The sequence below is a fragment of the Pipra filicauda genome, unplaced genomic scaffold (genome assembly GCF_003945595.2).
Source record: "Pipra filicauda isolate LSUMZ 115617 unplaced genomic scaffold, ASM394559v2 scaffold192_size1418226_pilon, whole genome shotgun sequence".
In the NCBI taxonomy this organism is placed as follows: domain Eukaryota; kingdom Metazoa; phylum Chordata; class Aves; order Passeriformes; family Pipridae; genus Pipra; species Pipra filicauda.
Genome location: NW_024104301.1, coordinates 1,000,444 through 1,027,358, shown reverse-complemented (window position 1 = coordinate 1,027,358; position 26,915 = coordinate 1,000,444). Strand labels below are relative to the sequence as shown.

Here is a 26,915-nt window from a genome sequence, read left to right as displayed (position 1 = left end):
TGACATCAGGAAGAATTTCTTCACAGCAAGACACTGGAACGGACTGCCCAGTGAGGTGGTGGAGTCATCGTCCTTGGAGGTGTTTAGTTTAGACTGGACGTGGCACTTATTGTTGACGTGGTGGTGTTGGGTCACCGGTTGGACTGGATGACCTCAGAGGTCTTTTCCAACCTAATAGATTCGCTGATTCTGTGCAAACAGCCTTGGGCAGCCTCTGCCGCCGCTGGCCTCCCACAGCGAGCCCGGTGGCGGCCCCGGGGCTGCGGGAGCGCCCTGCGGGCGGCTCGGGGCGCTGTGGCACCGCGGGGCTGCACGGCCCGGCCCGTGAGGGCTCGGTCCCGCCTGCCCGCCCTTGCCGGCCTCCCGCCCTTCCCGGCCACCACCATGGCGTCGTGCGGGGCTTTCCACAGCTTCCTCTTCGAGTACGACACCCCCCGCATCGTGCTGATCCGCAGCCGCAAAGTGGGGCTCATCAACCGCGGGGTGCAGCTCGCCATCCTCGCATACGTGATCGGGTGAGCGGGCGGGGGCAGTGCGGGGGTCCCGGAGCGGCCGCCGGGAGGGAGGACGCGCTGGGAGCCCCCAGGGCGCGGGGCTGAGGGGCGGGGGCCGCCGCCTCCCTCAGGGGCCCCGGGACCCCGGTTCTGTCGGGGGGGCGCGGGCTGAGGGGAGTCGGGAGCTCGGATGTCACCGAAGGGTGACACGGAGGTGGTGTCACTGCTTAATGGGCAGACTTCACTGGGACTGTGGGGCTGCAGACAGGACAGGACCCCTCAGGAGCGGGACCGTCCCCGGGGGTCATTGCCGCTCACCCAGCAGGGCTGGGCATAAAAGCAAATTACAACCTGCAGACTATTCTGAAAATAAAAAATACCCCCTAAAAACCACAAAGGAGATTGCCTGTCCTGTGACCCTTTTGTAGGGAAACGCTGTGAAACTATCTGGACTGGCCCTTTCAGGTGACATATGGGAAAAGGAGAAATTCTGACCATGTGTGCTTGTTTATAGTGCTTATCAGTTGTTTCTTGCAGGTGGGTCTTTCTGTGGCAGAAGGGCTACCAGGAAACAGACTCCGTGGTCAGTTCTGTAACCACGAAAGTGAAAGGAGTAACCCTGACAAACACATCCACCTTGGGAGCCAGGATCTGGGATGTAGCCGACTATGTCATCCCTCCTCAGGTATCAGTCACTTTCCCATGGAGAGGGAGGGTTTTCTAGCAATCAGCTCCTGCTTTGCTAAAGTCCACTGAGGGCAGAGCAGCTTCAGCTCCAGCATGGCCTTGATATGAGAGAATAAAGCAGCTTTGCTTTGTTACAGATCATGCTGAGCACCTGCACCACAAGCCCTGGGAAAGTTTGTTTTAAGAAAAGTGTATCTATGTGTGTGCTTGTGTAGAATCACAGAAGGGTTTGGGTTGGAAGAGACCCTAAAGATAATCTAGTTCCAACCCCCTGCCATGGGCAGGGACACCTTCCACTATCCCGGGTTGCTTCAAACCCTGTCCAGCCTGGCCCTGAATACTTCCAGGGATGAGGCAGCCACAGCTTCTCTGGGCAGCCTGTGCCAGGGCCTCACCAGCCTCACAGGGAAGAATTTCTTCTAAATCTCTTCCCTTTTAGTTTAAAACTGTTCCCTGTTGTCCTGGCACTACCTGCCCATGTAAAAAGTCCCTCTCCCTCCTTTTTATAAGCCCCCTTTAAGTACTGGAAAGGGCTCTAAGGTCTCCCTGGAGCCTTATCTTCTCCAGGCTGAACAACCCCAATTCTCTCAGCCTATCTCCATAGCAGAGTTACTCCACCCCATAGAGCATCTTCATGGCCTCTTCTGGACTTGCTCCAACAGGTCCAGCTCTGGTGGCCCCAGAGCTGGAATCAGCAGTGCAGGTGGGGTCTCACGAGAGAGATGTAGAAGAGCAGAATCTTCCCCTCAACCTGCTGGTCACCCTGCTGGGGATGAGCCCAGGATAGGGATGGATTTCTGGGCTGTGAGTGTGCATAGCTGGGTCATGTTGAGCTTCTTGTCCACCAGCACCCCCAAGGCCGCCTCCTCAGGGCTGCTCTTGATCCATTCCCCATCCAGCCTGTATTTGTGCTTGGGATTGCCCTGACCCTCACGCAGTACCTTGCCCTTGGCCTTGTTGAACTTCATGAGGTTCACACAGGCCAAGCTCTCCAGCCTGTCCAGGTCCCTCTGAATGCCATCCCTTCCCTCCAGCGTGTGACTGCACCACACAGCTCGGTGTTTTCAGCAAACTTGCTGACCGTGCATCGATCCCACTGTCCACGTTGCCCACAAAGCTGTTAAACAGTGCTGGTCCCCGCAGAGGATGAAGAACTTGGCAGGCTTCAGGAAAAAGTTGCAACAATAACCACACGTCCTCTGTCTTACTGCTCTAAAGCAAACGGACCCAAGTTAGCTTGTTGGCAGAAACGCCAGGAATAGCCTGCAAGTCACTTGATCCGGAACTGAACAGGAAGCTCTGCTGTAGTTACTGATTGACTGTGTCTGTGGCAATCTGCACTCTGTGGGCCATGTGTGGTGGCCTTTGGGATGGGCAGCCACAGCCAAGCTGCTGGTTGTGAGTCCCTCTGTCTGCATGACACGTGATGCAGAAAAAAAGACAGATTTAGCCAGATTTTGGCTGAGTGTTCATATTTGCATATCAGTGGAGCAGAAGCAAACAACAGATCCTGAATCATACAGACTTGAAAGTAATGAAAGTAAAGTAACAAAAATGGTGCTCCCTGAAGAAACAAACCAGAACTGGTCAAATTTCTAATTGATATATTGCAAAAAGAAAGAGAGCTGGAGCTCTGTTTCTGGTCCTGCCTTGCAGCTCCCCTGAGGAGCTGTGTGATCTCTGTTTTCATAATGGGAATGAGGAAATTTGGTTTGAGTGGGAGGACAGAAAGAGTTTCTAGTCCCACAGTTCTTCCTCTGGCTAAACACAGCAACATCAAGCAACTCATATGAGAATCTGCTCCTTTATTGCTGCGCCAGCACTGTCCAAAGCAGGTCCCTTCTGTGGAGCCACCTGGGCTCTGTCAACAAAGGTATTTGGTGTGGTGCCTTGGATGCTCTTTGCAGTCTGTCACTCTTAAGTTGCCTTCTTGTTTTGCTTGTTCAGGGTGAGAACACTGTGTTTGTCATGACCAATGTGATACTGACGCTGAACCAGAGCCAAGGCCGCTGCCCAGAGGTAGGTGCAGGATCTGCTTTAATCCTGCCTCGTGTGGGTGGAAGTGTGGGGGAGAGGGTTCACAGAGCTTAGTGAAATTATTGTTCCTCTCCAGCTGCCAGATGATAAAACGGAGTGCCAGGTGAAGAACAACAGCTGTTTTCCAGGATATGTCAGCACCCACAGCAATGGTAAGAAACCTGCTGTGATGGTCTTTCAGTCTGTGTTGTGATACCTTTGTGCTGTGCCTTCCCTGCTGTGAAGGAAGCAGCACTTCCCTTCAGTCTGCTTGTTCCCCTTAGCTCACACATAGGAGAACTGAAAGGGAAGCTCAAATTTTTCTACTTGGGGAGAGCAGTTGGACTGTGTTGGGTGGATGCTGGGTAGATGTGGGCTTTGTGGGTTAGCAAACGGTGTGAGGGCTTTTTCAAGGCCTTGAGTCCCTGAAGCAGTATTTCACATAGATGAGGATTTGGCTCAGGAAAAAGACCTGATGCTCCTTTCTCTGAAATTTCACTACAAAGTGCACTGGAAGATAATGGGGGTCTTGGTAGTGGCACTTTGCCCTGAGAAAATTGTTTTCACCATACAGAGGGAGGAGATGTCATGGGACAAATACTGCCTCTGGTTTTGATTAGTAGTACCTCCATGCACATATCTTTCCAGGCATCCAGACTGGGGAGTGTGTTTCATACAACAGCAGCATTAAGACCTGTGAAGTCCTTGCATGGTGCCCTGTGGAGGATGACAGTCACATACCCAAGTGAGTGCTCTGTGTCCCTGCTCCGTGGTGGCCCTCCTGGGATGAGGCTGGTGGTATGCAGCTGATGCTTCTCCCTTGAGGTGCTGTTGGGAAAAACTGAAGAGATGAGCAGCAAGGACACTGTTTGTGAAAGTATATGTTGTACTTATTTACCCTTCCTCTTGTTTTGTAGGCCAGCGTTCCTACAAGCAGCTGAGAACTTCACCCTTCTGGTGAAGAACAACATTTGGTACCGCAAGTTCAACTTCAGCAAGTAAATAGTGGGGGAGCATTGTCCTGTCTGATCTCATGGACTGTAAAGGGGAGCTGAATGGCTGGAAGAAGATGCAACAGCTCTTCTTTCTCTGTTCCCCTGTAGGCGAAACATCCTCCCCACTATCAACTCCACCTACCTCAAGGACTGCATCTATGATGCCCACACAGACCCCTTCTGCCCCATCTTTCGTTTAGGGCAAATAGTTGAAGCTGCAGGGCAGGACTTCCAGGAAATGGCTGTGGAGGTATTTGACAGACCCTTCTCTTGGGCTTTAGTTCTGTAAAAGAGGAGTGGTAGGTGGCTCTGCCTCGTGGCATGAGCCACAGAACATAGAGTAGCTGCAGGATGGAGAGCTGCTCTGGCCAGGGGGCCTGGAGTCAATTCTACTACAAATAATTGGCCTTGGCTGGTTTGGGTGGGGTTATGTACAAGACCCTTCTGTAGCAGGGGGAAAGAGTGTTTAACTGGGACTGGGACAAGAGCCAGTAAATCAGAGTCCTGGTCAGCAGAGAGCCTTATAGCAGAGACCTTCTTCTCTCCTCCACTTGGCAGGGTGGAGTCATGGCACTGCAGATCAACTGGGACTGCAACCTTGACAGAGCTGCTTCCCACTGTGTGCCAAAATACTCCTTCCGGCGCCTCGACAACAAGGACACTGCCCACACCGTCTCACCTGGCTACAACTTCAGGTAACGTGGCTGCGAGGGCACCTGTGGCTCAGTCTGCCACTGGCAGTTGTGGGTACTTTTGGGATTTCTGTGGTGCTTAGAGAGCACCAGAAGAAAACTTGGAGAGTTCTGCTGGTGCTGTAAGACAGAGTAGATGGGATCCTCACTGTGTGCAAACCACAGCAGAGGGGGGAGGTCAGTGAAGCTCCACTGATTGCGTCAGAGTGTCTTGAGTCATGTTTCCATCAGCTTTTGGGTGGCTGTTTGGGCCATGGCATGGCAGTGGGAGAACTGACTGTTTCAGGGTATGTTGATAGGGCAGAATTTGAGGGGGCTGAGAGGTGGAGGTGGGAGACCAGAGCATCTCCTTCACTGTGCTTGAGGGCAAAACTAACCTCTAGAAGTGTCTCTCTCAGTTGAAGATCATATTTAATGGCATACACCACCACATAAACATTCTGGCCATTACAGTCCAGCACCTCCAGTAAAACACCAGTGCAGCTGGTTTCATCCAGACTCAGACTGTAATAGTACAGATTGGCCACCTTGCCAAAGTCCTTGCAGGGTTCCTGCTTGTGAGGAAACACGACTTGTTGTTTCTAGAATCACAAAATCTCACTTAGCACAGGGGATCTTTTGGTGGACCTTGGATGAATTCAGTGAGGATCTGCTGTCATGCAGACAGCAGAAGGTGTGTTTGGGAGGTGCCAGGCCTGCAGGTGTTGGGGTGTCAGGCGAGACTGGCTGGAGGATATCACAGCCGGATCTGAAGTGCTCTTGCTAATTCCAGACTTTGGTGCAGCCCCTTACCAATCCTTCCTCTTCTCTTCCACCCTCTTCTCTGCTTCCTCATGGCTTAGTCAACCACGTGGCAGAGTAAGTCTGACCTCACTTATTTGTTCTCATCTTTTTCCCAGTCATTTGCCTGCGGGCCACCCTGTGCGGGACACGGAACAGCCTTTGTGTGGCAGCCGAGCTGCGCTGCTGCTCCTGGCCCTGCCCTCTCGTGGCTGCCTGGTCCCTTGCAGCTGCCTGCTCCCCTCTCTCGTGTAGCTGAATTTCTTCCCATTTGTCCTTCTGCTCCCCTACTACAGCCAACTTTCTCCCTTTCCTATGCTTTGCAAGTTTCCTGATTTGGCTTGTGATAACTGTCTTCTTAAATTCACCTGTTTTGGGCTTTTCTCCTACAAGTGCTTGCCTGCATGAAATCACCATTTGGGGTTTGTGTCTGGAAGTACCAATGTTCAGCCCATCCTCTTGGGATGTGGAACACACCTGGATGTTGCATGATCACATAAGCATCCTCAGAATTTCCAGCTAAGCTCTGACCTATCTTTCCTCCAGGTTTGCAAAATACTACAAGAATAGTGATGGCACTGAATCACGGACGCTTGTCAAAGCTTTTGGCATCCGCTTTCATATCGTAGTGTTTGGAAAGGTAGGGTGACAGTTCCTGGAGGTGTTGTAGTGAGGACTTTCAGAGATGCTGAAAAATATATTCAGCCTTGTAACTGTCTTCTAGGCGGGAAAATTTGATGTAATTCCCACCATGATTAACATCGGCTCTGGCTTAGCGCTGTTTGGCGTGGTAAGTGACACTGTCTGCACTTGGACTCAGTTCTGGATTAGTGCCTCAGTTCTGAGGATCATTGTCCTAAACTCTTTCAATCTCCACTAGGCAACAGTGCTGTGTGACATTGTTGTTCTGTACTGCATGAAGAAGAGGTACTACTATCGGGAAAAGAAATACAAATATGTGGAGGATTATGAACTGGTAAGCATCAATGGAGGCAGGGGAAAGGCAGACTTGCTTCCTTCTCTGACTGTGGAGAGATTCTGAAACAGGATGTAGAAAGTCCACATCAAATAAGGATTTAAAACCACAGTTTTTAGGAAACTTTCTCTTTTTCAGAGAAGCTAATTTTTACCTCAAGGTTGTTGCAGGGAGGAGCACTAGAAACAAATATTGTCATGTTTCCTGGGCAACCACTCTTGGAGAGAAAAATACATGTTTAACTTGTCATGCTCCTACTGCACCTCCTTTCTGGGTTGCAGTCATTGGCAGTTGCCTTCTGAGAGCTGTGGAGAATGGCTCTGTTCTCATCAAATCCTTCAGTCTTGGCTTTTGGGGTTCCTGTGGCTGTGAACAAACCCACTCAGTGGGTTGATATTTTCTGAGACCAGCCACAGCTATGGCTCCCTCCAGGGTCCAAATGCTCTGCTTGGTTAATAGGATTTAGGGAGGTGCTTTACTGGTGCTGAGAGTGGAGCTCAGCCCTACAGCCCTGTGCTTGGGGGCACGTGTTGCTGCTGAGGGTGGATTTCTGAATCCTTGTGGCACTGGAAAAGTAAAGTCTGAGTAACAGTAGCTTGCCTGTGTAGGGGGTTTCGTGTGAGAGGAAGAGGGAGAAAGAAGGGTTTTCTGGCAGAGAGCTGTAATCTCTGATCCTTGCAGGGAGTCGGTGAGACATACGGAACCAACTCCTGAGCTCCTGCTGCTGCGGCACCAACTGCTGCTCTGAACTGCTGCTGTGAACGGTACTTGTCCCTGTTGGGAGACCACCCCCTCTTCACTGGAAGGAAGTGGGGAACCAAACTGAGAAAGGGACCATCTTTGCTACTCTTCACTACTTTTCCTGGCTGGAGCCAGCCCCCAGGGAGAAGAACTCGGTCTGCTCCCTGCCTACTGTTCTTTCCAGATTAATTGCACTAAGCACAGAGGGAGAATTGTGCTTCATGACGTCCAGGCCTCTGCTCTGGCCACGCCTGGGACAGGGACATTGTCATTTTGACTGCCCTTCTATCCCTGAGCTCCCTGTGCAGAGAGCACAGGATAACAGGCAGGGATTCTTCCTTACAGTGAACATAGCCCCTGCCAGGTGTTGCCTAACCTTGGGAAAGCAGCTCCTTGCTGTTGTCAAGTCATTTTTCCTTGTCCTGAAGGATTGTGAAGCTTAGCTGAGCCTGCACCTACTATTTAACTGTGTCTCCAAGCCCCAGTGGCCACAGACGAAGATAAAGCAGTGTCTGGCTCCACTGTGCTGTGATAAATGGCTCACTGATAACAGAATATTTTCTTTTCTGTTTTGTCTAATTTTTATGGTACTACTTTAAATTTTACTTCAATAAAATATTACCCTCTCTCAGCCCTTTTAGAGTCCTGCAGGCTGGGTTTTGCTTGTTCATTTCTCCCCAGACACCATCTGTCAGTGGAGAGCTATCAAAGCCAGGGCTCTGTGGGCTTTGTCTCTTGATTCTCCCAGCAGAAGTGCTGCTGCAACTACAGCTTCTGCTCCACCTTGGTTTTCCTGACACCTTCTCTGTGTCTGTTGCATTAAAACCCTCTCCAAGGGAAAAGACTTGTAAGTTAGAGGCCTGGGTTTTAGGGACCTTATCCACACGCTGGTACAAATTACTTGGAAGAACAGATCTGTCTTCCCTGGCACACCTCCCAGGCTTTTTGCCACCACACCAACCATGTGTCTGGGCTGCTGCATTTAATGGGTTTACACAATTTGATTAAAGTGTATTTTTGGGGCTTTTATGTTCACATGGCCTTGAGCATCTCTAGTGATCACAACTGACTCACAAACCTCTTCCCTTCCTCTGAGCCTTTTCTAGTGTTACAAAGCCCTGGGATCTATTCCATACCTCCAGCATCCTGGCTGGGGCTCTGCTGCCTTTTTCCAGCAGCACAGTGTGTATACCACAGCATTACCATCTTGTTTTATTCTTTATGTGCCTGCTGCTGCTGAGCACTAAGTTGTGTCCCAACTCAAACAGTGCCTTTCAAAGAGTCAGTGCCTGTGAATGCTCCATTTGGATTATGCAGTGGCTTGAGCCACTGTGGACTTATCCTAGATCCCCAAGACGCCCAGTAGTGGTAGAGCACCAGACTTTAGTAACATAGGAAGGTGCTTTCAGATTCCTCTTCCAACAACCAAACTCTCACAGCTTGATAAAGACCAGTCAAACAGGATAATGGTTCCACTTGATCAACTAACTCTGGGTTTGATTGCATGTCATTTATTTCAATATTGTACAGTGAAGCTTGAACAGCTGTGTGGAAAAACACTTAGTTGTTGGTTTGTTTTTTCTTTCTTCTTACGTAATATAATTTAAAAGTGGTAAATACACAGTATTTAAACTTGATACACCTGATAAAGTTAAATGCATAATAAAGGGGTAGGAATGAAACACAAGCCTTGGTCATTAAACAAACAGTATAAAAATCAGCAATATTTCAGGACCTTAGAAAAGAAACAGATCAATTGCCTGATAGGTAAGAGGGGACCACCATGAAAAACTACCCAGACAAGAGGCCTGGTTTCCCCTTAGCACTTTCCTGTGTGCTTTCAGAGCCAAAAAGGCTTAGTACCCAGCAATAAGCTCCCAGTCAGCACTGGGCTTGCTTGAAAGGAAGGGAGTTGGGGAAATCAAGCTACAGCCCAGTTCCAAGGCACAAGCAAAATGTTCACTATAAGAAGAAAGCCAGCATTACTACTAAGGAACAGCAGCTGGGGAACTGAGCAGGTTTATATACACAGGACAGCTTCTCTACAGGTCATGCATTTAGAGGGATCTTTCTCACACGGCCAAGGCTTTGTGCTTTCAACAGAGCTGACCAACAAGAAAAATCTACATTGCATTTCCTTCAGAAATGTGCCTTTGGCTGCAGCCCCAGGGGAGCTGGCACTGAGGGACACTCGGTTTGGGGAAGTGCTGAGCTTTACATCCTTCAGAACCGAGCCCATGCTGGCCCTAAGACACTGATCTGTGGGAATATCTGAGGCCCCTGTGTGTGGGGGGGCATTGAGGAGCTGGTACAGCTCAGTCTGTTGAGAAGCTGTGGTTGCACCAGGCAAACCTGTGTGGTCAATGTAAACTGTCTCAGGAGGCACCCAGCAGATCACAACCAGAGATGGGCAGCACAGAGATCTCTACAACACACCTCTAGCAAACACACCACACATTGCTATGCACTAACTACAAATCCCCTAGTTTTTTAAAATTATTTTTTTTTTTTGGCAGATCAAGTCCATTTGCAGGGTTAGAGAACCAGGCTGCCCACTCACACGCATTTCCACAATGAAAAGTCCTGTTTAGGAAAGGGGGAGCAGGCAGCTGGAGCAGGGCTGGCCCCCAGGTTACCTGTTTGGTTTTCCCATAGCTGAAGCTGCAGGGCTTTGGCATAGCCTTGGATTAAAACGGGAGGAAAACAGTGCGTGTCTTATGGCTCCAAACTCCATAGTATTGCTCCTAAACCACAAACTGTCTTCACTGGCTCTGGAGACAGGCCAGCAGCACAATGTTTCCATAATAAATTGCAATTTAGGGGGAACATCACTTCAAGTGATCAAAAGGTGTAAGGGACAGCTTGTGTAAGCACCTGCACCCTTGTTAACTCTGTCCTGGCTTTAACAAACACCCGTCCTAACCAGGAATTACCAGGCCAGGTCTGACTGCAGTGGGGCCAAGGACCTCAGAGCACTGCTGCTTGTGCTGCCCAGGATCAAGGAAGACAAGGGGACAGTCACTTCCTAAAGGCAGGGCATCCATGGCCAGGGTTAGCAGGCCATTAATCACAATACTTGGGTGTCTCCTAGTGCCTTCTTCCTGAGGGCAAAGAACTAAGCCTTAGCAGTCCCTTACAAGCTTGGGAGACTCGAATCCTCCCCCTCTGTCAGGCACACCATCACTTTAAATGCCTCATTCAAGGTCACACAACCACATCAGACTGAGAAGAGATCAGACTTTTCCCCCCTTCCCAGTCCCTCACTCCATCCACTAAACAACTGTACTTACCGTGACCCCTTTCCTCAGGCAAACCCTGACTCCTCTCCGGGAGGAGTCTGCTGTTCTCCAGCTTTGTCCAAGCACAGAGAACTTGGGGAAGTGTGTCTGGACACCAGAGTCTCTCCCACCACATGATAGGTTATTATTTTTTTACAAGCACCACAAATAATCAGAGTAATCTGACTGAAGGTGAAAGAGCTCTTCATAAGAAACAATCTATGAATTAGGTATATACTTAATTTACTAACAAGCCTCTGATCCACAGGCATTCACAAATTACTGGTAACAAACTGGCAAAAATACATAGCATTGGCCCCAGAATCCAGATTAAGAGTTGGGAAAACAAAAGTTTCTTTGAAAATTACTAGCTAATCTGAATATTTTGTTAAGATTCTAAGCAAGCCCTAAGTCTATACTTAAAAAACAGCATAAGTTGTATTATTTTTAGTTGTAGTAAACCATGTAATGTACATGGAAGTGAAGGATTTTACCCTGAATTTTATATTTAATAATATATCTACCTAGATCAAGTAAAATATTTAGAAACAAACTGTTAGTGCTTCCTCTATTGTTCAAAACATTCAGCTAAACACCACCTTTCACTCATATTTCTGCAGCAAAAATAGTTCAAACTGAACTTAAGCCCTTAAATACCTTTTCCTTTCATACACTGAATACCTAACTTACCAAGTCCTGGTCACACCAAGGCCTTTGGAAAGGTGTTAATTACCTGTGGAGGTAATTAACCTCACTTTCTGAACGTCCTGAAGATGCTGCTTAATACAACTTGGCTCACAAAGGTAGGCATTCTTTAAAAAGCTGAAAGGGTGGGTTTTTGCTTTGTTCCCATGCAGTTAAAAAGGTGTCAATTAAAAACAAACCAGAAGGACAAGGAATAGATGCAACAACATTCCCGGTAGGTCGTGAACTCTCAAAAGTGCACACGTGTGGTTTTACTGCTGTGGATCCACTTGGCAAAAGCTTCACCCTTCTGAGTGTGCCCACGATGGGCACACAGACCTCTGGGACGCTGGCCTTAGTCCCTGGAAATTACTTGGCATTAAAACCAGCTAAAAGCAGTTCCAAACATGCATTTTTGTTGGACTGCTTTGGGTTGTTCATTTTTTTTGCGCAAAGCTCTGTCGCTGCTCAGCACGACCAGCTCACCTCTGTGGCACCAGCCAGCGCCTCTCCCACAAGAAGTCAGCGGTCCAAGTGGTCAGAGATGCTCCATGTTTATGGCAAACAGTCGGATGTCTGATAACATGCTGCTATGTGAGCTCTACATCCAGCATTATACTGAGATAGCGCCGTGTCATGCTGTGTTTGGCGTGGGCTCTGTCAACCTTGCTCAGCCCCAGCTGCACACTTTGTGACGTGCCCTGGATTGAGTTGCTCAACAGAACCATAAAGTCGATGTTCATGAAAGAAGTTCCTCCTCTCCCACGTTGGGCAAGTCGTTGCATTTCAGATTATCTTCACTGCCTTGTTTCCTGTTTTCAAAGGAAATAAAAGGGCTGCTGGGTGGCTCAGAGAAAGGCATAGCAGGCAGTGAGACACCAGTGTGTGCCCCTTCCCTGCCGTGGGACCTTTGGGACCCTGAGGACATGTCATCTCCCCCCAGCTCCCACGTAACAGGCTGGAAGTGCAATAAAAAGATGCTTTTCATCCCATCAGAAGAGCAAGATATTCCATGCCACAAAAATCCCATAAAGCAGTTACTGATCAGACAGAGGGGGTGTGAATGTCCCAGTCATGGCCCCCGTGAAAGATTCAAAGCCCAACTATTCAATTTCTCCTCCAGAGCAGTGAGACAAGCTGAAAATGTCTTTTGGGGATGATGACACTTACGGCAGCAGGTTCCCAGGGGAAGACAATGACCGCTCCTCCCTCTTGCTCCCTTCAAATGGGTTCCCAAAGGATCGCTTCCGGATCATCGTCTTAACCAAGATCTGTAAAACCAGAATGGAGTTGATCAGGGATGCTTTCCTTCATTCAAGAGCAACAGGAACATCCAACCCTCATGACCAAGTAGTTATTAAAACTAGGGAAAACAAGTCAAAATTGTCTTTTTAAAAAACTCCCAACAAACCAAAACCAGAAGGAAGTATGTTTGCAAGTCTCCAGCTACTTAATACAGGGGCTGTATCCTCATCTGACACCCATGCAGATGAAGCCACACTAGGTGTGAGAGGCTGGAAGAGAACAAATCCAAGTCTGGGAAGATTCTTTCCCCCCAGAAGAAGGTTTTACCGATTACTGCAAATTCCCAGTTGCCCATGATTACCTGGCAGAAAAATTCATTGGAAAGGGAGAGGGGAAGGAAGGAACCAGCGTAATTTTGCCTTAACAGTCAGCAAAACCAAACTGAAAAGCTGGCCATTTGTCTAGCTCTGGCTGCAAAACACAAAGTTACCCAGCATCAGAGACTGCTGGGAACACAGAAGTGTCAGGGCATCCCAGGCATCCCCCAACTTGTTTTGCTGGTGGGAGCAGACAACAAGGTGAGCAGCACTGGATGCTGCCTCAGCAGATTCATCCTGCTCTGGGGACCCCTGGCTTCATTTGATGTTGCTTCTTGTCCCTCTGTGCCTTCTTCCTTTGCTCATCATGGCAGCTTGAGAGCCCTTCTGTGTCCAAAGGGGAAGGCATTTTATGGGAGAGTTGAAGCCACATGAGTGAATCTCATACTGGAGTGTTAATGCTTGCACTTGGCTGCACAAAGATCAGGCACCAGAGGGTAATTTTGAAGAATGCAAATGTGAGAATACAAGATCTGCCTGGAGGCAGTGCGATATTTAAGAGGCAAGAGCCTCATTAAATCTCACTTGCCTTGAGCTGTGCTAAAACCACCTGGATTTCAATAGGGCTGGGAGCACTGAGCCCACTGAACAAGTCACCTCTGAACAGGTAAAAGGGGGGAAATCCCTCATCAGTGGTGATCTCATTAGAGCAACATCTGCTTTTTCAGCCTGAGCAGCACAAGGCACATTTGCATATTAACATATCAGCGGTCAACAAGACTTCTGCAGGGTACTGAAGAGGAAGGAGCTCCAGACATGGGGCCAGATGTGGGCACAGCAATGAGATGGAAAAGGGGCTTCAAAGGGAGACCTGTACTTCAAAATATCACAGCCTGGGTGTCTACAGGCAGATAACACTGTGCCAGGGAACTGTCAATGGTCGCTCACTGTTTCTCCTCACAAGGGCTGGTGGCACCCAAAGACATCATTAGGTTCAAAACCCACAAGAATTTCACTTTCCACACAGGGCAGGGTTACACTGTCTTTCTCACCACCACAGGGGGTTGCAGAGAATAAAAATATGAGCTTGAAAAGAGATGAGATGAAGTCACCAAGAATAGCTCCAGGCGGGGGCTGGCGCATGTTGTGGCCCAGATAAAATCTCCATCCTGGGAAGCTCCCACAGCCCCTATGGCTGGACAGGCAGAACAAGGCAGGAGCTCCTCATGCCTGGCCAAAACACCTGCTCCTGGCTGCAGGCAGGTTCTGGACCAGATGCTTTTTTGCCTTGAGCAAATACAGTGATATTTGGACAGCCAGCTCAAGCATGGAGACTGGCAACGCACTGATAGTGCCCTTTGGGACTTTTCTGGAATATTCCCCCACATATGGTACAGCCATCTCCAGCAAAATGCTGAGACCCTGAAGACCCTGAGATGCTGAAGTGCCTTGTAGCACTTCTTTCCGAGAGAGGGAAGGTCTTTGTTCTAATCCTGCCCAATGCTTTTGCCCCTCAGCAGCAAACCTCCAGCTCCTCAGGACCACCCTGGCAGGCAGCATGGACCCTGGTGTGCATCCACAGACCATCAACCCCTTCATACTCACCACGGTGGCCAGGCTGGGGATGTGCTTGACTGAATTCTCCACCTCCTCTTCCGTCACCTCGACGAGGGTGCAGTTCTCATCCTCCGTGGGCAGCAGCTCCGCTCCGTTCTTGGTGACCCAAGGGTGCAACTTCAATTAATAACACAGCCTGTCAGGAATGATTTCCTCTTTTTCATAACTCAAACAGCATAAGCCTGGCAAACGCATCTCCTTGCCCAAGCTATGGCCCCTACGTGCTCCTGAAACACCAGGGAGCAGGGGAGAGATGTGCCATCTCCCTGGTGAGCCAGCTCACCCAGCACTGCCAGGAACAGCTCAGTCCGTGGTGCGGCTCATCCGGAGCCAGCGCTGGCCCCATCTACACAACCAAGACATAACCTTGGTGACCTGCAGCCCTGGGCATCTCAGTGAGTTTTAGGGAGAAAGACCTATTTTCAGTCTCATCTTATGGATGAGACAGCACCAAGAGACAGGAATTACTTATTCCAGACGAGTAGCGGTGATGGGGAGACCCACCAAGCCCTAGTCTTGGATCTGGATTAATCCACGATGGAAGGCAGAACCCCTCTTTGTCCTTGCCCACACACCTGGTGACTTGGATGGCTGCAGGAGGAGCACAAAATGGTTCAGCAATTCCCCCGCAATCCTTTCCCCCTACCTGAGTCTCCTCCATCCTCTCAGCTTCTCGCCCCTTCCGGGCTCCCGCAGGGGCGAAGGACCAGAAATCTCCTGCGAAAGGCTGTTGCACAGTACTTTCCTGGTAGCAGAGGAAATACTGTACTCAGGGGATTTCCTTTTGCCTGTGGCTTCTCTAGGCACCAAAGGTCCCAAAGCTGAGCAGGTCCCGGAGCAGGGGAAGGTGCTGGGACTTACCTGCCCGGGGGCCCTGGGCACAGGGGGAGGACCTAGCCTGGCGCGATCAAACTGACTCCCGAAAAAAGCCAAGCAAGGAGAACCCAACAGAAGTGAAGCCACGGCCACCACTAGGGGGTCAGGTCAGTACCTTGATTTCTGGGACCGAAATCCGAGATTCAGGATTTTTATCCAACATCCGTGTAATCAAATCCTTCAGGAAGTCCGTAACTTCTGGCCTGTGGAAAGAAGGGAGAGATGAGATGGGGAAGGGGATGGATGCTGCCTCTGCTCTTCACCTCAGTGCTGCTGTGGGCCTTTCTGGGCAGATTGGGGCTGAACTCCAGCCCTGGCAGGGATGCAGCTCCAGGTGCCAAGTAGTCCCTCCTCCTCATATCCGCCAGGGAAGCAAAACATCTTCTTTTGAGGCAATCTGAAAAATGATCCCACATGTACAGGGCTGGGAGAGCCCAATACCAGCTCCACCCAGGCTAAAACCCACCAGGCAGTAACTGCAGAGGTTAATCCATTCCCTCAAACACCTCTGCAACTTCAATTGCTCCTTCTTTGGCAACTGCAAACCAGGAGTTGTTGCCTTCATGTTTAATGCAAAGGACATTTCCAGGTCCAAGGCCAACAGAAGGGCTCAGAGCCTGACTTCTGCAAAACCACAGCAGAGCAGGGCCAGCCCTACCCAGGCACTGCCTGAGAAACAACTCACATGAGTTGTAAAGTGGATTGATGGGTTGTTTTTATTTTTGAGTACTTACTGGTCTGGGAACTCCAACGTTTGGGTCTTGATTTTATTGTGTAAACTCAGGATCCTTTCATCCATAAAAGGGCACTATCAAAGAAAAACAGAAATGAGGAAAGCAACGACCTCTGTTAAAAGGCAGCAGTGGGGCAGCCAGAGGGGCATCAGGATCTCATAGGGTTTGAAGGAGAGCAAGGATCCAGTTATAGGGAAATTCCAAAAGATTTCCTATTATATCAATGTCTACTTTTAAATGCAGTGAAAATAACATTTGACCAAAAACTACCAATTACTACAAGAGCTTCTTTCCTAAAAAATCTACCCAGCCACAGAATTTTTTCACTTGGGGAAAAAGAGAACACAGCCCTTTTGGCTGCATCCATCCCAGGGACAGGCAGAGGTTCCTCATTTCCATCCACATATCCCCATCTCCACTTGGCTCAAACAGGGATGTGGGGTGCCCATCCCACCATGTACCTGGAACATGGGAGGCACTCGCCAAACCCCCCAGAACACCAACAGCACTGAAAAATCCATGTCATTACCTGCCCAAACACGAAGCAGTACAGCGTGATCCCCATGGCCCAGACATCCAAGGCCTGCAGAGCGAAGAAAGCCCAGTTAGATCTACAAGAGACAGTGTGTGTGAGGAAGACTAGTCCAAAACCCCTCAAATTGCTGTTAAATACCTTTCCAGAGAAAATTTTCCTGGTTTCTGAGAGCGTCTCTGGGGCCATGAAGGCAGGGGTGCCCACTGTGTTGGTTAAGAGGGCGTCGGCTCCCTTGAACTCATTGCTCACTCCAAAGTCAGCAATCTTGATGTGCCCATCTTCCCCCACGAGGAGGTTGGAAGGTTTAATATCCCGATGGATTATCTTCTGATAGTGCACTGCAGCCAAAGGGAAAACAAGTGATGCAGCAGCAGCACAACGGCACCGCACACCAGCCGAAGGTCCAGCTCCCATCCTTTTTGCAGAGACACTTACAGTATTCAATGCCCTTGATCAGATCCTGGAAGTAGAACCGAGCCTGGTCCTCGCTGAGAGGTTTCAGGGTTGGGATTTCCATCACGGGGCTGCAAAGGAAACAGAGAATGGAGTTCATTCTCCATCTGGATGTGCCAAAACAGGTCCTGGAGGCTTTGCCACCGTTTGGTGACAGCACACAACACCAAACACAGGCACATACAGGATGTACACAGCTGTAACTACCTTGGGGAGACAACCCAAACCTGTAGGAGCCCCACCATGAACCTTCCTATCACCTCTGCACCCCACACCCACCTCAGGTGGCTGAGCTGTGCCACCCACAAACCTGTCTCGTGTTCATGCATTAGTAGGTTTAAATCTGGAATTCAGTACTCACCCCTGCTTCACCAGTTCAAACACTGCAACGCAAAAGAGAAGGTGATTACGGATCGCTTACAGCATAGAGCTCCTCCGAGCACAGTCTCAGCACAAAAGCAATTATTTTAATGATAAAAATTCTAAAAATAATGTGTTATTTTTAAAAAGGAGATGCCGTCTTATGCAAGGCACGTGGCATTTGGGTTGCTCCCATTTTCAGTTAAGGGGATGCTGCCAACTGCCTTCTCAGTGCTGCAGCCTCAGCATCGTGAAGTGCCCTCCATGGCACACTAAACCCCTCAGTTTGCCACCAAAAAGTCCCAGCCCATGCCCTGAGCAAACCTCTGTGCTTGGCCATGAAGGCATCACACACTCTTCCACTAGTACAGGCTGAACATAAATGATGAAATAGAAATAATGCCTCCAGAAGTGTATATTTGCATCAAGCAAACCACTGTGGTCTGCCAGACAGGGTGGGAAGGGGCTCATTTGTGCTGTGGATAATTAACTTGTGCCTTGTTCTCGAAGCCAAACAAATAAAACTACTTTCTATCAGCCTGGCTTCAAAGCTGACAATAATCAATGCTGGTGCCTTTCATGGCAAAGCATGTCCTGACATTGAATTAAAAGCAATGAAGTGCTATAAAGCACTCCTATCTCCCTTCACAACTCAGACTGCATCCTCTTTGCTCCTCTAGCACATCCAGGCTATACTCATGGTGAAGGAGAGACCCAACCCCACATGCAGCCACCCCAAAAGACAGCAGGAACCTGTTGCCCCATCCCTCTGACCCCCCGGGGCAGTGGGCAGTTACCCATGTACAGGTGGTCCTCACTGGGGTCATCCAGGACCTGCCAAAAGAAGTAGAAAGGCAATTAAAGAGCACCAAAAAAACCCCTTGCAAAATAAACATTGTGATATTTTATTTAGCAGCCATCTCAGTTCTGCACCATCTGCACCATCAGCACGGTCTGCTCATCTCCGAGCTTCTACCCACAAGGGTGGGGAAAAAAAAAGGAGGACAGAGATGTAGCTGTACTTCAAGGAAGCAAATATTTAAAACACACAGGAAGCATCATCTGACTCATGAGCCAAATAAACTCCAGCCTGCACATCCTTAATTCTTGATTTTCTGGACCATTTCATACAGGCAGTGGGCGGAGGGCAAGGCAGCTGCACTGTTGAACCCACAGAAACATCAGTTCTTCCCCAAAACCCATCTGAGCACTTGTTTCCTCCAAGGAAGCAACATTTTTCTGCGTTTCCCTTCTGGACAGGGAAGAAAAAAAATCATCTTTTGGGAGATGAGAATAAAAAACCTTTTAAACCAAGGAAAAGACAAGTCTCCCAAAGGCAGGGCTTGCCATGACCATCTCAGCCCCTCTGCGGTCGCTTCCCTCCACCCGCTCAGGATGAATTTGGGGAAGGGGTTGGTCAGCACTTACCTCCACCAGCTTCACCACGTTGGGGTGGTCCAGCTTCTTGAGGATGGCAATCTCCTGGTAGACCTGCTCGATGGGCCCTCTGGGCTGCAGGCAGCCCTCGGAGGCAGCTTTGGCCCCGCGGGGCGGTGGGCGGCCTGTGGGAAAGGCAAAGATGGGGTGTCCGGTCGGGATCAATCTCCTGGGGACCTCAAATCATCCTCCACCCTAAAGGTTTTGTGCCACTTACGGGGGAAGCCTGCCTGCCTCATCAGCTTCTTTTTGGAGAGAACCTTCATTGCCTGCAAGAGGGGAACAAATGTGGAATTTAGAGCAAATCAAGGACAAAATGGGGCTGGTGGGATGGGGCTGGCACAGGGGGTCAGCTGGAAGGGAATCCATCCCAATCCCATCTGCCCTGCTCCAGGGCCATGCACTACTCACATAGTAGGTGTTATCATCCTCATTGTAGGCCAGCTTCACCACCCCATAGGAGCCCTGGAGAGGGGCACAGCCATGGGGCACCAGTTAGGGACAATTCAAAAAAACCCACATCACCAAACCAGGCTCTGGACTCCTCCGCAAACCCGCCCCCACTGGGATCACAGAGCAATGCTGGGAGGAGTGGGGTGTACGCTCTGACATCACACCAACAGCAAAGAAAAGCTTCAAATGCCCCATTTCTTGGGAGGGAGGGGGCATGGGGAAAATTAATAATAATTTTAAAAATATACAATTCAACCAGCACCACTCAGAACAGACCAGGGGCAACAAAGAGCTGCTGTGGTGAGTGGCTGAACTCATTGGCTGGAAAATGAAAGTGAGCCCAACACCCTCCCACCCCAAATCCCCCTATCACACCCCAAACCCAGCCAATATTCACCTTCCCAATCTCATCCTTCAGCTTGTACTGGTTGAGCTGCACACAGTCCTGTGGGAAGAGGGGGGGGGTTAGACATGAGCCACCAAACCACTCAGGTTTGATCTCCTCCTTTTAAATCTCCAGCAAAACTTTCTCTGCAAACTCACCCCTCGTCCTGCTCTGCCTGGGCACCCAGTGGAGCTGGGCAGCTTTGATTCATGAGCCACACACGCTGGTGTGTTTATATATGTTTAATTGCTAATGTTAATGATACTGACCACTCATGTGGAACGAGAGCGCACGATGGGCTGGGAGAGCCCGGGGGTTTAATGCTGGCGACTTGGCGCTGAGTAATTTTATTTCTTCTGGACAGAGCAGCTGCTTGCTGCCTGTTTTCTGTCAGGCTGGGGGCAGGCAGGGCTGTTTTCTCTTTAGATTTCAGTGGATCTCTCTGTTTTTTTATTTTTAAGGAGGAGAGAAAGAGAAGCGCAGTAAGCTCCTGGCTTCCCCAAAACGCAGCCGTGAGAGCTGGTGGCGTCAGCAAAAGGCACAAAAAACAGTGAGTTGGAGGTCTCAACTTCCTAAGGGATGTCCCCGTGGCCCAGGATGGACTGGGATGTCCCACTGCTTCCCGCCACACATATGCAGACAAAAAAACAAGCGGAAGCAACACTGTGGTGGGGAAATCCAGGAGGGCAGGGGCAGGACAACCACGGGAGCAGCGTTCACCCCCTCACCTGCAGTCCTGTGATGGACACGCGGTTGGACTCCACCGTGGGCCGCCGTGGCAGCCGCGGGGAGGAGTGTGGGGACGTCACCGGGGAATAGGGCAGGGATGGGTAGATGAAGCGTTCGTTGGCGCCGTTGCCGGGCGAGCGCGCCGGCTGCGGCCGCTCCTGCAGGGACAGCTTTCGGCCGGAGAGGTGCAGCTTCCGGCCGTCCCCGAAGCCCTCGCTGCCGGGCACGTCCATCTCCTCCTCGCTCGTGCTCGCCGTGGCGTCGTACTCAGTCACCACGATGAGCGAGGCCATGCCGGCGCGGCGGGGGCTCAGCGCCGGGGGGTCCCGCAGCGCCGCGGGGGCTCGGCCGCAGCCTCCGGCACGGCAGAGGGGCCGCGGGGCGGGAGAGATCCCGGGGACATGTGGCGGTGTGGGGTGGGCGTCGGCCTCATCCTGGCCATGCTGCCACGGGGAGATGTCCCTGCAAATACAGGGTGGGTCAGCCAGGCTTCCCTGGAAAGCAGGATTTCCTCCCACCGGTCATTGCTCTACAGATTGATTTATTCAGTCCGTGGAGAATGGTAAAGCCAGGGGCAGTGGCACACGATGGCACTGGGGATGTGCACCCACCCTGCCACGGAGCAGACCCCAGGCTGGAGACAGCCTCAGCCCCAAGGCTGCTGCCACTGCTCCTTCCACCCTTTTTATTTAAACACTTCCAGGAAATAATAATTCCATCATCTCCACTACAGAAATACCCCAAGGTGTTATTTTACAGCTTGCACTGCAGTGGCATAAATATTGTTGAGTTCCCTACTTTAGTGCTCGGAGCAGGCGCATCTCTGCCAAACATCCCCCAAAGGAAGCGGTTCAGGGGCACAGGGACCCACTTACCAACCATGGGGTGCAGGATCACCCCCCCAGCTCACTCCCTCTTCCCACAGCTTGTCATTGCCAGTGATTTCTCTTCCTCGCCCCGGGTTCCCTTATGGCCTTCTGCGCAAAACTTAGGTCCCTGGACCTTGAGATAAATGAGAAACAAAGAATTAAAAAAATCAAATAATGAAATAATAATTTTAAAAGGGGGGGAAATGGTCTTAATTGACACATGCTGCAGCAGCCAGGGCAGTTCGATGGGCGATTGGCTGTAAACCATCACCCTTCCCTGCTGCAACACTGGTGCTGTTTTTAATTTCTAGGTTAACAAGTTGCCGCAGAAAGAAGAGAAAGAAAATATCCTGAAACAACCAACCCTGAAGCAGGAACAGGGTCTGAGGCGTTTTTCTGCCTGGTTCCCACACCTCGACGAGGCGGCCGGTTAAAATTAGCTCCACTCATCTCCATTGAAGTTTCCGTGATGCACCCGCACCACAACCACTGTGAATCAGCCCAGCAGAAATTATGGGTCAAGTACAGAAATCAAATCGTCTCCCCCGTCCTCGAGGCTTCACAATGGCCTAATTGCTGTTTTCAACACCAATCTATAAACCGGAGCCTTTTTGCCCAAGTGGGATCGGCCTGGAGCTAAAGCCAACCCGGCACTGCTTGGCTGCTTCGAGGCATGGAGAAGCACAGGGATGGGGAGGCTATAAATAAGCCAACAAACAGCAACAAGGACAAACTATTTCAGAAACGCCGCATTTGGTGGGGCTGAATCCGCTCCTGGACGGGGTTTTGCTGGATGAGAGAGCCAGGAGTCACCAGCCAAGCCAAATTCCCCCTCGGCGCTGCTGGCAGCCCACGGCAGCGTGTTTTAATGCACTCCCAAATGGATTAAAACAAACAGGCAGGCCCCCCCATTCATCCTGAATCCACAGGGATGCATCTCAAGGCCAGTTGCCATTTGCCTGGCTTGCTGTGGGCACCTCTCCAGCGGGCACATATAAATAGCTGCCCCTGAAGCCGGAGCCGATCCCGAATGCTGTGCCCTGTACCCTCACCGGGCACCGCGGCCGCACCAAAAAAGGCAGCTCATCAGGGCAGCCCCAGGATGAAGCCATCCCAGGAACATCACTGGCAGCAGTACCGGTCCCCAGCAGTGGCACAGCACTGCTAGGCATCCCATCCTGCCCCCCAAGCATCCAAATTTCCAAGGATTCCTGCTAAACTTTGCCAGGCTACAGCAAAATTGAGTTATGAAGTCTTGTCACACTTAAGAGCTGAGCGTGTCCTGGCCGGCGGGAGTTAATTGGCTTGACCAGGATAAACATATCAAGTCTGATTAATTCAAGCAGGCTTCCCCAGGCTCTGTAAACAGGCTAAAAGTCATCCAAGCCCCATCGTAACGTTGGCTGGAGTGGAAAATCTGAGGGGTTTTCCCTTTGCATGTGTGCCGAGGGTCAGAGGACAGAGTTTTGCAGACACTGTCCTGTGAGATGACACCTTCCCCAGGAGAAACCCAAAAGTGGGGTCACACTGTTGAACACAGCCCTGTTATCCTTAATAAGCACATCAGGAGGCTGAAGAGGAGGAGGTGGAGGAAAACAACCGTATTCCCAGCCAGAGGGAAAAGTGAAGTAGCTGGGATGGGGGGGGAATAAACCCAAACAGGGGTAATACAGCCTGGAGGGTCTGGCTTCACCAACCCATCCGGGTCCTTGCCTGGGGAAAAGCAGCACATTCTGGTATGAACTCCAGCAGATCCTTATGTAAAAGGGAGCAGCACATGCCCACAAAATCCTCAGGAAATATAACAGCCTGGTGTATAGGAATGATTTATCGGCACAGCTCTTGGCTGCAATCCATATATAACCCATAGCGGCTGCAGCAGGATTATCGAAGCAATCAGTCTCGCATCTAATTCAGCAAGGAGAGGGATATTAAAATGAAAAGAGGTCTGTGAAGCCCTGGCAGCAGCTCTGCCTCTTGCTCAGTGCCCACGTGGCTTAAGCGGAAATGAATGGGAGTGAAATCGGCCCCCACGAGAGTGAAGTGATTCCACAGCCCCCTCGGGCCGCCCCAGCTCTGCTGTGAGCGCTTGGTCTCTGCCTGGATCCTGCCTGCTTCCTGCTGGGATGCAGCCACCCCCGGATGGGAACACGCCGACCGATTTTGGGGGAGTGCAGAGGATGACACCTTGCAGCCAGCACAAGATTTAAATGGGAGCGTATGGATGCCTCAGCCTGCCCTTCCCTCCCTAGAGCTGCTTCTCTACCCACATGCAGGGCAGGCGAAGGGATGGTGCTGCCACGCACTCGCCTTCCCCCCTCCACGTGCTTCCCTGTGGCAAGGCCAGACACAGTGTCAGGATCAGACCCTCCCAAGGCAGTAAGATTTGGTGGCAGCTCAGCAGTGACACCTCCATCCATCCTTCCTTGGGGGTCAGCTCCCACACTGCAAAACAAGCTGCTCACAAAACTGAACTCAAACCACCTAAACCAGGGCGGATTTTACTCACAGAGGATCCTCCCTTGCTGCCACTGAAGGTCTGTGGTTAAAAGCCAACTGGGGCCAGCCTGGGGCAGTTATTGGTCTCCCTGGGCAGAGTCCAGTGGCTATTTTGCTTTCCCTGGTCACAGTCAGCGGTGGAAGTGCCCGTGCCAGGAGTGGTGTCATCTGCAGCAATGGGGGCATCGATCACAGTTTCCCTTCCTACGGGTGAGTGCAGACCTTGCCAGAAATATATTAGTCACTGTAGTATACAAAGACCATATGCATCCCTACCTGACTTTTAATGGGAAAAAAATCTCTCAGCTGCTTCTCTAGAAGTCAGAGGACACCCAAAATTATGAGATACTGGAAACAGGCACCAGACCCTATCTACACTCAGCCCCTGTGCCAAAGCAGAGAAGCTTTTCATCATCCCTGGGGTGAACAGAAGAGCCTCTTGTGCTGCCTGGCCCATCCAACACCAGGGAAAGAACTGGGGAAAAAATGCAAAGCCAGGCTGGGAGCATTGTAGTGAAACCCAGAGGCAGGTTTCAATAGGAGTCACAAAAACATCTTTACCAAGATTTTTTATAATCTTGAGGATTAAGTAATATATAATGAGCATCCCAAGACAAGAGTGTAAGCTCCAGACATTGCATTTGAGCACGGGCTGGGATGAGCTCAGGCCACCACCATCAGCTTGTCCAGCATTGTCAAAAAGCTCCCAGCTTTCCTGGAAACATCAGCTCCAGCATGCAATGGCCACAAGAGAGGAAAGGAGAGCAGCTCTGCACTTTCTGAATGCCACTTAAAAGACATTAGGGCTGAAAGCAAAGCCTCCTCCAAATTACCTCCCTGGAACAGGGCTGATCCATCAGACACCCCTCGTGGCACACTCAGGTATGGGCTTCTGGGGTTTGTTGGCTATTTTTCCCAAAACAAAGTGCTGATGGAAAGGGGCCAGGAGAAGGACAGGGCTCCTTCTCCCAGGAGAAGGGCTATCTCTCCAGTTGGGGCCATGAAGGGAACTCCAGTGCCCACAGCTACCACACACCCTCTCCCCAGCACGGTCCCCCTGGCCCCGAGGACCACCTGGTCCTGTCCCCAGGGCTGGTTTTTGCCCCTGTAGCATTTCACAGCCGCACAAACAGCCCGCAGTTCCATCACACCAGCTTCCTGTGGTCATCTCGCTTCTGCTTTTGGTCTTTACTGTCACCTCCACGCTCCTGATGCTCCGTGCCGTGCACGTGGCCACAGGGCTGCATCCCACCTCCTATCCACACTCGGTCACTCGCAGCAACCCAACCTGTGGCTGTTTCTAACGAGACCTGTCCCCTGTACGCAGTTGCTCCACCAGCTACATCTTCTGGCCTCTCATTTGCCCCTTGACCTTAAAAATTCCCCCCTTTCCCCAACCCCATGGCCTATCTTTCCCTGGCACCCCTGGTCCCAGCGCTCAGCCTCCCGCGGGCAGGAGCCCCATGGGGTCTGTGGGACACCTCGCCCTGTCCCATCCCCGCTCCCGGGATGCCGCCGGGTCCCGCGGCGCGTGTCGGGGCCGGCGGGAGCGGGATGTGTGCGGGGCCCGGGCGGCCACGGCGCAGCTCGTGGGAGCGGGATGGGGAAATGACAGCCCCGAGTGCCCGCACAGGCCGGCCCCGAATCCGCGGGGAGCCCCGTCCGGAGGCGATGCCGCTCGCCGCCCGCAGCCCCAGCTCCACCCCGGCTCCGTCCCCGGCTCCATCCCGGCTCCGTCCCCGGCTCCATCCCGGCCCCCGCCCGCACGGTCCCTCCGGGCGCGGCTTTGTCTCCGCGGCCGCATCCCCCGCGCGGGCCCGCCCGGCCTCCCCGCCCGCTCCCGCAGCACCGACCTGGCGGGACGCGCCGCTCCGCCGGCGGGGAGCGGCCCCGCGACCTCCGCAGACCCCGCAGCCCTGGGCCGGAGCGCGGCCGCCCGGCGCCGCCTTCGCTTTCAGTTCCGCTCCGGCGGCGGCAGCGAGGGAGGGAAGGAGGGAGGGAAGGAGGGAGGGAGCGATGGAAGGAGGGAGGGAGGGGAGGGAGGCCCCGCTCCGCCCCGGGGAAGGGCAGGTTTCCCCCCCGGGCAGTCGCATCCTGTCCGCCCACCCCCCCGCAAGCCGCTCTTGGGGTGGGTTTTGTTCTTTCGTTTACGCATAATTATTATTTTCCGGTTTTATCCCCCCTCGGGCCGCGCTGCCCCGCCTCGCCTCCCCGCGGGATGCAGCGCGGAGCTCCCGCGGTCCCGCTCCCGCTGCGGGCTCCCCTGTCCTGCCTGGGGGGGACACGAACCCCGCTATCCCTCGCCGTCCCTTCCCTCTCCGCGTCTCGCGCGTTTCCAGAGGCTGGGTGCGAACTGGGTTACCTGTGCCAGCTCTCCCGGACCTTCGCTGAGCGGTTTCCCAAATCATCACCTGAAGGGGAGCTTTGGAAACCAGTTGTTTGGGAATGTCACAGCTGCCACTGCCAGGCCATTGCCCCCACCAAACACAGCCCCCACACGGGTTGCAGCTCTGCAGTGGTGGGACAGAACCCTTTATAACACCCCGGCTTGCACTAGCCCTGGGGAAACAGCCCTTACTTTGTCCATGCAAATTACTTGGCTTTTCTTCTGGAGCACATTCCCATCCAGCACCATTCCTGTGCAGAGCTCACCTGTGGTTTTCAGATGGACTCTGCTTTTCATGAAGCAACAGCTTCAGCCTCGAGTAGATGTGAAAGCCACAGCTGGCCAAACCCTCTTCCTCTTTTTGCTTTGAGACCTGTTTGTGGACACCACTTTGACACTGTAGAACTCCTGGAGTAGAGCCAGGCTCCCATGGCAGCTTCGTTGATAAACGCTGCTATTTTGACCAGCATCTTGAAAGCCACTCTAGAAATCAAGCTTATGCACTTGCTGTAACATAGTAGGTGCTCCAAACATTTTAAGGACTGAACCCCTTGACGGTGATTAAAACATAGCTGAGAAGGGACAAGCCACCAACACCAGCATTCCCACAAAGCTGGGTTCCTGTTTGCTGTTGGGAAGGCCCTGATGATCTGCCAACAGCCACGATGCAGCACTAA

The 26,915-nt window shown here is 51.5% G+C and overlaps 2 protein-coding genes across 4 annotated transcripts; one reads left to right on the top strand and one right to left on the bottom strand.

Annotated features, from left to right (window-relative positions):
• The first annotated feature begins 276 nt into the window (after window positions 1–276).
• On the top strand, window positions 277–8,031 carry P2RX4 (purinergic receptor P2X 4). 2 transcript variants are annotated; one of them, XM_027739759.2, is made up of 12 exons: window positions 281–515; window positions 1,032–1,179; window positions 3,129–3,200; window positions 3,295–3,370; window positions 3,846–3,942; window positions 4,115–4,195; window positions 4,301–4,442; window positions 4,751–4,887; window positions 6,211–6,304; window positions 6,389–6,454; window positions 6,545–6,640; window positions 7,322–8,031. In XM_027739759.2, the coding sequence occupies exons 1-12, from the start codon at window positions 385–387 to the stop codon at window positions 7,352–7,354; spliced, it is 1,173 nt and encodes a 390-aa protein (XP_027595560.1). In that variant the 5' UTR covers window positions 281–384; the 3' UTR covers window positions 7,355–8,031. The 2 variants fall into 2 exon arrangements, with proteins under 2 accessions (XP_027595559.1, XP_027595560.1); XM_027739758.2 differs by lacking the exon at window positions 7,322–8,031 and having other exon boundaries at window positions 277–515; window positions 6,545–6,706.
• Window positions 8,032–8,870: 839 nt separating this feature from the next.
• Window positions 8,871–25,813, bottom strand: CAMKK2 (calcium/calmodulin dependent protein kinase kinase 2). 2 transcript variants are annotated; one of them, XM_027739756.2, is made up of 18 exons: window positions 25,706–25,813; window positions 21,360–21,486; window positions 20,484–20,946; window positions 19,768–19,815; window positions 19,329–19,382; window positions 19,135–19,186; window positions 18,909–19,042; window positions 18,278–18,314; window positions 17,482–17,503; window positions 17,103–17,191; window positions 16,806–17,005; window positions 16,662–16,715; window positions 16,133–16,206; window positions 15,514–15,601; window positions 15,169–15,267; window positions 14,511–14,639; window positions 12,514–12,614; window positions 8,871–12,155 (listed from the first exon to the last, which is right to left on the bottom strand). In XM_027739756.2, the coding sequence occupies exons 3-18, from the start codon at window positions 20,775–20,777 to the stop codon at window positions 12,083–12,085; spliced, it is 1,548 nt and encodes a 515-aa protein (XP_027595557.1). In that variant the 5' UTR covers window positions 20,778–20,946; window positions 21,360–21,486; window positions 25,706–25,813; the 3' UTR covers window positions 8,871–12,082. The 2 variants fall into 2 exon arrangements, with proteins under 2 accessions (XP_027595557.1, XP_039236269.1); XM_039380335.1 differs by lacking the exon at window positions 15,169–15,267 and having other exon boundaries at window positions 25,706–25,811.
• Between the last annotated feature and the right edge of the window lie 1,102 nt (window positions 25,814–26,915).